This window comes from Cupressus sempervirens, chromosome 10 (genome assembly GCF_028749045.1).
Source record: "Cupressus sempervirens isolate cs-2001-9-10 chromosome 10, ASM2874904v1, whole genome shotgun sequence".
NCBI classification, from domain to species: domain Eukaryota; kingdom Viridiplantae; phylum Streptophyta; class Pinopsida; order Cupressales; family Cupressaceae; genus Cupressus; species Cupressus sempervirens.
Window position 1 is genome coordinate 280,040,933 of NC_143127.1, and position 12,451 is coordinate 280,053,383.

The 12,451-nt window shown below is 36.2% G+C and overlaps 1 protein-coding gene across 5 annotated transcripts in view; it reads left to right on the plus strand.

The window, feature by feature from the left end:
- Nucleotides 1-295: 295 nt before the first annotated feature.
- LOC149533740 (aluminum-activated malate transporter 9-like) overlaps nt 296-12,451 on the plus strand; it is a 55,729-nt gene continuing 43,573 nt past the window's right edge. The window contains exons 1-2 of one of the 5 annotated variants that reach the window (XM_089803556.1): nt 296-573; nt 674-1,195. In XM_089803556.1, coding sequence (XP_089659682.1) covers nt 838-1,195 — 358 coding nt within the window. In that variant the 5' untranslated portion in view covers nt 296-573; nt 674-837. The other 4 variants (XM_089803554.1, XM_089803553.1, XM_089803552.1 and 1 more) reach the window with 4 other exon arrangements.

The following is a 12,451-nucleotide window of genomic DNA, read 5'->3' on the forward strand; positions in this document are numbered from 1 at the left end:
AAGTGTAGAAATATTTCTTTTAATGGAAATAGAACAAATATTTTGAATATTTGAAAAGAAAAAACAAATTATTAGAAAATTAAGAGGAACCAATTAAAAAAGAGAAATAGTGCTAAAATAAATAAATAAATCAATTAGAGAAAATAAATAGTCATTAAAAATAAAATAAAAATTTAAAATAAAAAAATTATAAAATATTGCAAATATAATTTAATATTTCTAAAATTGAAAAAAATTAATAGTAGAAAATGAGATGAAAACATAAGTCTCAATATGTGCACAGAACTAACAAAATGTTTTCCTGGATGCATAGCCACTGCCATAATCACTCCTCTCAATCGAATGACGTATCAGATATTGCTCAATTTATAGGAAGCAATGTAATTCGTGAGAAAAAGATGGTGGCGAGGCGCACTAAAAGTTGAATCCTATATTTGTATTTTATTCCAGCCACATCTCGACACGTTTGTTGGAGGTATAACTACATCAAAGAAACGACATTTTCCGGTGTCTTTCAATGGTACATTGTTATTACCTAGTTAGGCCATTTTAAAGGGATTTTTGCTTAAAATGGTAAGCACGGACAAAATTTAATGCACAAGGCGGTAGCTTTCGCTAATTTTTTTGTTGCGGGGGTCAGTGGTAGTTTTTGACTTTAAAGGATTTATTTCAGTGTGCAGGTCATGGGAGGCGACTTGGTTTATCGTGCCTTTCTGGGTAGCTTTCTTTCAAACTGAAATTTGGTGGTGAACTCTGTGAGTTCCTAAAAGAATTGGGGAAGAGGGTTGGTGTCTACTTATTGCGAAAGGAAAGAAGGAAGATATTGAGTTTGGAGTCATGCCACCTAACATAGAAGCCAATAACAGTGGCCAGGAGCAGAGCAGAGAGAGTTTGCTTAGCCGGCAGGAGAAGGAAAGGGGATTCAGTGATGTGGAGGGACAGCAATCGCGAAGAGGGTGCTGTGTAGGATTGAGGGAACGGCCAAACAAGTGGTGGAATGGTGTATGCAGAGTTTTTAGTAAGGCGCTGGAATTCGCAAAGAGTGATCCCAGGAAGGCCATATTTTCAGTGAAAATGGGAATGGCGTTGAGCCTGGTGTCGCTCCTCATGTTTATGGAGGAGCCCTACAAAGAGATTAGTACACATTCTATTTGGGCAATATTGACTGTGGTGGTTGTCTTTGAATTCACTGTGGGTATGTAATGCATGCTCTCTATTTGGTATTTTTGTTTTGGGCAAATGCCATTTTTGGGAAATTGAATTATTTGTTTTTGAAGGAGAGTTCCTTGATAACCCAATTTGTTTAGGGGTTACTTGGTGCAACGCCTTATGCAGCTCTCATTTACGACAATACTATTTGATGCTACAGGTTTTGTGAGTTTTAATTTTAGTGCTTAGCCTTACATCACCTAGAGGCAGCAAGTGCCAAAGGATGTACTGTTCGTGATATTTATTTCTCTGGTTTCAATTATACCATGTCATCTTTATAACCGTCTCTTAGATGGGATGAGTGTCAAATGGTATACTATTTATGTTACTTGTTACAATGAGTATCAAATGATATACTAATAATATGCAAGTTGATATCCTATTCATGATATTGGAAATAGACTGAATATAAATCTGCTAATGATTCCTGTAGAATAATATTACACGATGGCGCGCTGGAGAATCAGAAAAGCTAAATGCATAAAAAATAGACTAGTCATTCTCCCATAGCAAATATGATTTCTCAATTGAAGATGATTTGTGCTTATCCTTTTCTTTCTGTTTCAGCTTCCCCCTCTGTTCCATTCCTTTTCCTTGCCCCACTATCCCCAAATTGACAACCTGGCTGGTTTCAATTTCTGTACTAAAGTATGGAATTTTTTTAGGTTCATTGAACATTCCCATGCCAATAGAGTAAACTTCTAACAGAACAGTTTATGGTCCTTCCTATGTGTTTGGGGCAAATTAGTACTTGTTCAGGACAGAAGTGATTGATTCCAATGTCTTTGGGTAAAGATCAGTCATCTGTCCACATCTTATGCTGGAGTGGGGAAGGGACTAGTTTGAATCTTGAATCAGTAGGGAGTGTGCCCCTGAAATCCTAGCAGTCGGATCTGTCATTTCCACTCATACACAAATTGCTATTCCTGTTAATAACAGGCACACTACAGCATGCATCTGAAAAATACTTTTACCTTTACCCCAGTAAACATATACTGCGCACTTTGTGGTTTCTGTCTTGGCGATAACTTTCTAGATGCATGCTTACAAATTCCTCAATGTTGGAGGATGTTCTATTTCAATACATTATTCTTTATTTGATAATCTTCTATTTTGTAAAAACCGTATACAATATCCAAAACTAATCAGGTACTCTACATTCTTGCAATTTTAAATCTTGACATGTGAAGTATAAGATAACCTACTTTGCAATCTCTCTTTACGATTTCCTTCTCATTATAATGACCACTACCTTAAGTGTTTGTAGGTCCCATCTACCACTTCTTGAGCCTTTTTCTGAACAATGAGCTGATTTCTCCACTAGATTTAAGTCTTATCACATCCCTAAAATCAATCCTAGAAGTTTCAGGTCAAAATTCTAAAATGACGTTTGTACAACAAGGTTGTCTTGGACACATGCTGAGGTCCCACAGAGGTGTCTCAGCTTATTTTGAAACATTGAGATTTTTATAATAGATTTGAATCTGACTCTATACCTATGTTATTGAATTTGTGCTGGAATTCCTGGTTTTGAAGTCGATTGTGGTCTAGGTTTAGGTTTGCCTTTGGCTTCATTAGGGCTTGGCCTAATTGCCTATATCTACTATGTGTCAAATCCACAATGAATCCAAGCTCTCGAGTAGAACCTTGGATGCACTTGACATTGCAGGTGCCGAAAGGGTCTGACATTGAAAAAAAAAACATTTGAACCTCTAAGAAGGTCCGTCAACCCTGATTTCGCCCTATTGGCCAAACCCATGATGTGATCTCAGAGCATATTGGGTTTAGAGCAATCTTGCATCAATCAAAAGTATTTCGAGTTGAGATATGACCTATAATTGTAGACGGTCTCAAGGATGGTTCAAGGAAGGAGAGATGCGGATCCAACAATGATGGATATGTTGAGGCAAATTTCAGTTAGACTTGACGTAGTAGAAACCATCCAAAGAAGAGGAAGACCTATTGAAGATGTGAGTGATGAGGAGACTAAAGAAGTTCTTGAAGGAAATATTGGACCTATACTTGAATACGTTGACAAAAGATTTCTAAGAGCCTTGACTAGATTTAATGCAAGACAACATTTCAATTTATTGGATTATGATGGTAAGCTAGATTCAAAGGAATCACTTGATTTGATTACTGAGATGGCAAAGTGTTTCGAGTATGAAAGTAAAAATGCAGAGAAGAAAGTGAAAATTGCTAGTTCCAGATTGAAAGAACATGCATTGTTATGGTGGGAACATTCATAAATTGATAGACAAAGGAGAGGAAAGGAAAGGATCAAGTCTTGGGATAAAATGGTGAATAAGTTGAAGGGTAAATTTTTGCCTAGTGGTTAGCAAGCTAGTTTGTTGAGGAAGATGCAAAGTTTGAAGCAAAAGGAGTCTTTTGTGAAGGAGTATACTGAAGAATTCTATAGGTTGGATATCAGATCTAGACATATGGATGATGAGGTTGAAAGAATTGGCAAGTATCTTAATGGATTAAGGACATAGAGCATTTGAGTGCACACATGGAAATTTAGGTAAGAAGAGTGGCAGTAGTAACATAAATGTATTTATGGAGAAAGAATCACCTGAATCTTTGAATTAATCGGAAGATGGGGAAGCCTTGATGATTAGAAGAGCACTATGTAATGAAGAACCTGACCAAAGAACCTATATTGAGGAAAAGCTTGTTCAAAACCAGATGCAAAGTTGTAGGAAAATGTTGCAAGGTCATTATTGAAAGTTAGAGTTCATATGATTTAGCATTAGAGGAATTTGTCACCAAGTTATAATTACCAAGCATTCAAAGCCATATTAGATTGCATGGATAAAGAACAATCATAAGGTGTTGGTAAGTGAGTAATGTGTTGTGAAATTTAAAATTGGATCTTATTATGATAATGTTCTTTATGATGTTATCCCGATGGATTGTTGTCATATTTTGTTGGGAAGACCTTTGTAGTACGATAGACAAGCTCTACATGATGGTAGATTGAATAGATATACTATAGTGGGAAATGGGATAAAGCAAGTATTGTTACCTTTGATTGGCGATCCTAAAAATAAAAATTGCACCACCATGAGGATTTGTTTGGTTAAAGGTAGGAAATTCTTGAATGGTATAAAGAAGGAAAGTATTTATTATGCATTGGTTCCAAAGAAACCTGATTTGGGTCTGAGAGAGGGACATCCTAAATAAGTAATAGAGTTATTAACAAAATTTGAAGACATCATCTCAAACAATGTGTGAGATGGATTATCTCTTGTTAGAAGTATCAATCATTGTATAAATGTAGTTTTGGGAGCAAGTATACCGAATAAAGCACCACATCGGATGACACTGGTAGAGAATGAGGAATTGAATAAACAAGTCCAAGAATAGTTGTGGAAAAGGTATGATCAGAGAAAGTTTGAGTCCTTCTGCAGTACCTGTAGTATTTGACACTTAAGAAGAATGGAGAATGGATAATGTGTATTGATTTTAGAGCTATCAACAAGATCACAATGAGGTATAGATTTCCTTTGCCTAGAATGGATGACATAATAAATTTAATGAGTGGAGCAAAGTACAAGATTGATTTGAGGAGTGGTTACCTATTAGAATTAGAGAAGGAGATGAGTGGAATACTACATTTTAGACTAATGAAGGTTTGTGTGAATGGTTGGTTATACCTATTGGTTTGACTAATATCCCTAGTACTTTCATAAGGTATTGAAGAAATTCTTGGGTAAATTTTTGACTATGCACTTGGATGATGTTCTGATTTTCAGTAAGAGTAAAGAGGAAGAATTGTTGCATCTAAGACAAGTGTTGCAAAGATTTAAGGAAAAAAGTTGTTGCTTAATAACAAGAAATGTTATTTTACAAGGGAAGAGATAGTGTATTTGGGACTTGTGATTTCAGCTGAGTTTGAAGACAGATTTTGAAAAGGTCAGGGTAATTTTGGAATGACCTACATTGGAGAATGTTGGGGAAGTTAGATCATTTCATGGATTGACTAGTTTTTACCTGAAGTTTATCAGGAATTTTGGTTTAGTTTGTAACCCTATGGCAGAGATTGTGAGAGGTGATCATAAGAATTTCATATGGACACATGGAGCTTACTAGAGTTTTGAGTTATTGAAGCAGAAAGTTGTTGAACGACTAGTTTTGGCCTTACCAATAAGGCATTTCAAGTGGATTGTGATGCAAGTGGGAATGCAATTGGAGCTGTGTTAAGTCAAGAAGGTAGATCTATCACTTTTTATAGTGATAAAATTAAATATTCGGTTTATGGTCAAGAGTTCTATGCCATAGTTCAATCCTTGAAGAAGTGGAGACATTACTTGTTGCCAAAGGAATTTATGTTATATACTGATCATAAAACATTACAATATTTGAGTAGTCAAGGGAAGTTAAATCAGAGAAACATGAAAGTAAGGTTGAGTTCTTGCAGAGTTACTTTTGTGTTGAAACACCAAAGTGGATAGTCAAATAGAGTAGCTAATGCATTGAGTAGGAGGAATTTTCTAACAAAGATGAGGATAGAAGTGCTTGGATTTGATGAATTAAAGACTTTGTATGAGACAGATCTTGATTTTGCAGATGCATGGAAAGCTTGTAAGGAACCGGTAATAGTTAACCAAAACAAATGGTTGGATTATTTTATTCAAGATGATATGTTGTTCAAAGGAGTTCAATTATGCATACCTATAGGATTAACGAGGTATGATTTGACTAAGGAGAAGCATAGTAGAGGACTTCACATACACTTTGGTACTGACAAGACAATAAGTTTTGCAAGTGAAAGGTACTTTCGGCCATAGATTTGTAAGCATATTGGGAAGTTTGTATAGAGTTTGCAGAATTTGTCAAGTTGCTAAAGGAAGTAGTCAGGATGTAGGATAGTATACACCAATGCCTGTACCTAGTAGAGGATACTAGCATAGATTTTGTTTTGAGATTGGCAAGGACGCAAAGAGGTAATGATTCTATATTTGTGGTGGTGGATAGATTCTTTAAAATGTCACATTTCATTCCTTGTAAGAAGACATTTGATGTAGTACATTTAACGTGCTTATTCTTTAAGGATATTGTAAGATTGCTTGGATTGCAAAGGAGTATAGTCTCAGAGAGGGACAACAAATTTGTAGGTTACTTTTGGAGGATATTTGGAGGAAACTATTTACTGACTTGAAGTTCAGTGCTACTTTTCATCCACAGATTGATGAACAAATGGAGGTGGTGAACATGAGTTTAGGCAATTTGTTGAGGAGTTTGATTGGAGATACTTCTGGTAATTGGAATTTGGTTTTCACACAAGCAGAGTTTGCATAAACAGTTCAGTGAATAGGAGAATAGTGAAAATACCTTGTGAAGGAGTTACTGACATGAGTCCTAAGGAAGTTCAGGAGTTAAGTGATCTTAAGAAAGAGGATAAAAAGAGTGTTGAAGTAGAAGAATTTGTGAATTACACGAAGACATTACAGGAAGAGGTCAAGCATCATTTGGAAGTATCAATCATAAGTACAAGGAGAAGATAGATAGAACTAGGAGACACAAGGATTTCTCAGTTGGAGAAGAAGTTATCATTCATTTGACGAAGGCAGATTTCCAGTTGGGACTTATAACAAATTGAAGGTAAGGAATTTTGGACCTTATAGGATTTCGAAGAGATTTGATTCTAGGAATGCTTATGAAGTTTAGTTACCTGAAGATATGGATATTTCACCTATATTCAATATTTCAGATTTGTATGAGTATCATGAGGCTGAATTGAGTTCAGATAATCAATCAGATGTCAAACAGTATCTAAAGAAGCAGTTGGACAATATAGAGAGCATATTGAAGAGTAGAATTGGAAGGAGTACAAGAGGTAAGGAATATAGAGTATCTAATCAAGTGGAAGGACAAACCAGTGGAAGATTCTTGATGGATTTATTAGTTTGAGTTGGATCTTCTGGATTTTTCTCATACATCAAAGTGAGAGATTCACCTTTTTATCAACCCTGGGTGTTTGTTGTAGGAGCATATTGGGTTTGGAGCAATCTTGCATCAACCAAAAACATTTTGTGTTCATTTTTCTAATTTTGCTAGTTTTCCAGTTTGTTGATCGACTCAATGATCCTCGTTTTATTTGAGTCAGCTATTGCGATGTTCAGAGTATGATCTAGACCTAGTATGGTGCCTATTCCTAGATTTGTATTTCATTTGGTTCTTTATTGCTCTAGTAGTGATTTGTTCTTTCTCTCGAGTATCATGTTCTTGCCAATTTCATGGCCGTTGGTGGATTTCAATCTTGCGATGGAAATCTATGATCGTAAATGTTCAATGATGCATTCGACTATGTACTTAGATTGTGTGAGCACCGAAAGCTGCAATTGCAAGCTTTCAAACATGTTAGGCCACTTGTTCCTTATGATTTGGGATCAAACCTATTTGTGGTAATACGTTTCCTGGTCTTTGGGGAATTTTTTGTATCTTGAGGCTGACTTGCATGTTGCAATGCATATATATCGTATTATGATGTATCTATTGTAGTAGTAGGCTCTTAGTAGGTTTTTAGTATCAAGATTGGAGTCATTTCAATTGGATCTAAGGTCTCTGACGAAGATTATAAGCAAACATACATGTATGAGCCAAACATGTAAGAAGGCTGATTGTCGAACCTTCGTACATCTGATTTGCTTTGAATGAATGCTGATCTTGATTGGTTCTCTCCAATTACTTGTTTCTATTGTGTTTACTCTTGCTGCACAATTGGATTGATCACTTTTGAGGTCTCTCTAACCAAGACTACATCACCATGAATCTGGGAGCTAGAGCAAAACCTTACATGAAGCCAAGCGAAGCTAGGTGCCCAAGAAAGGCTCTCATTGAAAAAATATTACATATAAAATTCCAAAAAGGCCACTCAACCCTAGTTTTGCCTTACGTATCATTTATCTTGGTCATTTCACCTCATTTCTTGATCGCGAAGCTTGCATTTTCACGATTTTCTTTTCTCCAAGCTTGTTTAGATGGTTAGTGCATTTTTTTTTGAAGGTGAAGGCTAAAGAGGGTGAAATACACCAAAGGCCTAGGGATCATTGGAGAAGGAAGACTTAGCTATCAAAGGTGAGTAAATCTTCATTTTTTTAAAAGCTTTCAATAATTTATCACAATTTCCTAAATTTTTAAAAATTTATTTACGAAGTTTTTAATATTTTAAAAAATTGTTATGTATAATAAGGGTCTATAATATTGGATTTAATTTTTTTTTTCAATAATCCTTTCCATTTTAGGTTCATTTTCATACTTAATGGTTGAAAGTTGATAGAGGGCACACTCTGATACCACTGACGAAGGGCCACACCACCCTTACCAAATCACAACCAAGAATGCAACAATATGAAGACAATTTTATTATACTTGAAAATCCAATAGCAATTACAATAACATTTCTACAAGATCCAATCCAAACCCAAGCTAGTCCAGATCCACACTCTGGTAGAAACCTCTGAGATCTCAACTTGTGCTCGCAAGCCACCAAGGAACCTCCTTGTTTCTAAACAGCAGTCACTAGCTCTTCTCCAACCTTATCCAAGATCCAAGTGTAAACTGCCTCACATTCGGCGCTTTGTCTACAAACTCACAATTCCACCACAATCCTGCTATAAACTGCCTCACATTCGACGCTCTGTCCATAGACTCAGGAAAACTCACTCTTCACTTCCTCCTTCTCTTTCACACCTTGAAGCCTTCCAAGCTTTCCAAGCTTCACCTTCCACAACTTTCACCTTTCCAAGCTTTCCTTCCAAAGCTTCTACTTCTCGAGCTTCTACTTCTCAAGCTTCTCCTTCTCAAGCTACTCCTCCTCAAGCTTCCACTTCTCAAGCTACTCCTTGAGCTTCTACTCCTTGAGCTTCTCCTTGAGCTTGATTAGAAATGCTCATATGCCTTGCTTAAATAGGCATTTACCACCCAATGCATGACTTATCCACAAGCTTCTAGAATTCCTCCACAACCTTCTACAACTTCCACAACCTTCTACATTATCCACAACTTTCTACAATATTCATAACTTTCTAGAATTCTACCCACACACCTCGATAAATGGAATGACAACCATTTATTTTTTATTTTTTTCTATTATGCCACCTATGCACCTCGAAAATAGAAATCCTCTTTTTCCCCTTTTTTTATTTTTTTATTTTTTTATATTTTTTCAATAATTTTCCCATGCAAGATGCTCCTGCATCAAAAGTGGAAGTTCTTGTTCAATCACTTGGGGCTAAAATGAAGAGAGCCCTTTAAAATTGATGCAACTTAACCACCTTAGAGTTATGCAACTAATTTGAGCAAATACCCAGTGGTTGGACTTTTCTTTGGCGGTGTAATCATTGCAGCATAGAGTATACAAGATTATACTATGGAGTGAAAGGTCACTTATGTGCCATCCTTGGCCACATAAGAAATGCTTGTTGGGTGGTAGATGGCAAAGGGCCAAGGAAGCCTACCTGAAAAGTAACAAGTCAAAGACTGCTCATCCTCTTGCCATGAAAAGCTCGAAGAGGCCTACTAGTGGCTTGGCACAACTAGCTAGCCCACATCCTTTCATGCTGATGCCTCCACCATTTGAACCAAATAATGTTGTGGTTACATGAAATGAGGTCCATTAGATAGGACCATCAAAAATGAAATTAGAGAGGTTGCATATTAGAGCGTTGCTCGTTGCATTTATGGCAATGGGCTTCCTATCACAATTATTAGATCACCTAATTAGCAAGAGATGCCGAATACTATTAGAATTTCACCTTTTGAATAATGTTAGTCTTGAGTATGAATAGGTGAAAACCACCTTATTGGCAAAGGAAAAAGCTTCAGTAGAGACATCATTGAGAGTGATCAGAGATATTTGGCTAGAAACAGGTGTGACATCATTTTTGATGGATGGATTGATTGCAAAAATGGGCCATTGATCAATGTTGTAGTAGTGTCTACTAAAGGGGTAATGTTCTTGAAAGCTGTGGATTGTAAGGGCAATTGAAAAATGGAAGTTTCATCATTAATATCCTCATTGTATCCAGTGACATGGTGGGGCCTAAATAACTTGTCCAAGCTGTAATGGAGACTGCTAGAAATTGTAAGGTAGCTTGGTCTATAGTGGAGGCTACATATAATCACATTTTTTGGAAATCATGTGCAATCTGCTCAATTTAATCTTGCAAAAGATTGGCATAGAAATTTATTGGGTTAAACAAGTTTACATGACGGCTGAGAAGATTGAAACGTTTGTGACTAATCATCTCATGTCACAAACAATATCTAGGACCTTCTCCAAGTTGGGAGTTGGGAGTTGTTGAAGGTAATTTTAACTTTATTTTTTGATAGTTAATATATGACTTGCGTGTTTTTATAATGCCATTTTAGGTTGATATAACATGATTTGCATATCACATAATTGTCTTTAGACGACTATGAAGGGGTGAGAGGTCTTAAGTGCTATTGCCATCAACACCTTGTGGAGTGTATGGAGATAAACACAAAATGAGCCCCTAAAGTAAGAGCATAAATACTTGATGATGAGTGATGGGTTTGTCTGGAATATGTTTTGAGTTTTACCAAGCCCATCATGGGATGATTATGTATGCTAATTACTGATTTTCCATGTTTAGGTGAAATTAATGATGACATGGAATCCATTGTGGAGAAATGAAGAGGAATAATAGGGCTGATGAACATGATCCAATGGATATGTTTTTCTAAATTGTGTAGTAAATAATTGTTGATTGTTGGAACAAGATGACCACCCCTTACATCTCTTAGTTGCGGCTAAGTTGCATTGCCAAGGAGATGTAGAGGTTGACACTAGCTATAAGGTTGCATTTAGAACGATACATTTAGATGATGAAACTCAAAATAATGTCTTGAGCAAGTTTGGCCAATTTGTCTCTTCAAAAAATCTTGATATTGCTACTCTGCATGTCAAATATAGGATGTGCACTGATGAGTTGTGGTATTTACATGGTCAAGGCTCCCTTTTCTTGCAACCTCTTGCAATTGAAATTCTTTCCCAAGTTTGCAACTATTTATTTTTAATTTTTGTCATTTTTCATTTGATGCTACTAACAAAACTATTTTTTATTTTATAATTTTATGTTTTAAGTTTTTTTAATGAATTTTAAAATTAAATACTAAATGTTGTATGCAAACTCAACAAGTTGCAAGTTCTTTAGGTGAGCAGAATTGATGTACATGCTTCTTCAACCACTTGATCAAGCGCAATCATTTGGGTGCAACAAAAGCATAGATTTGGTCTACATACACTCTAATCATCTATTTTAGATAAGAAACATGGATACAATGAGGGTGTGACAAGGTTTTGAGATCTAGCACCTAAGTATGCTTATTTAAAGGATATAGTTGACAACTTGCTCGAGTCTCCATAAATGATTGTGACGCAGCTCTTGCACATGAACAAACAAGTTAGTGTTAGTGGCAATCTAATGGGTTGTGGTTCAAATGAAGTTTAACCACACGCCGACCTTGATGCTTCTAATGAAGATGAATATGGATTGGATTGACATCTTCATTGTCTAATGACATTTTGAGACTTCAATATTATCATTTTTGCAAATTATGAATATCTTATTATGAGGTATTTAATTTTTTTATTTATTAGCAATTTATCTATTTGAGTTTCATAGTGTAAGATAGGGAATGCATCCCCACCTCCCAACGCCTCTGTCCTCGGGACGAGGACTTAAGTGATCCCTTGTCCCCTCACCATTGCCTTCATGCCAAGTTGCTTCTGGGACATTGCTAGGGTGCTGTCAGGATGGGCAGACATCCTAAGGGACGCGTGGAGGGCACGCAGGTGCCCCTTGATCGTCTTGGGGATGTCTTCACGTCCCCCATCCTTGTTAATGATTTGTAACTATGGTTGGATAAGTCCAATCGATGAAATCAAATACCTAAGTAGCCTATTAGCCTTGTACACTTGATCTCTATCCTTTCTCTATACTATTTTTTTTTTTGATCGGTAGATGGCCGAAGCCTTTGATTGTATTAATTTAATAAGAATACATGAGAGTATCTTCATTCAAATGGCATTGGTAGGAAAGAACGGAGAAGAAAACCTCCAGTCTTACCTTGGACTATGGTCCTTTGTCATTACATTATTAAAAGGCGCATACCCCAGATACCAATTTTCAGTTTTTGTTTTTTAAATACAAAATAAATGACTAGAGTCCCTCTCTGAATTTTGTAAGCTCCAATGATCTCTATACTGATC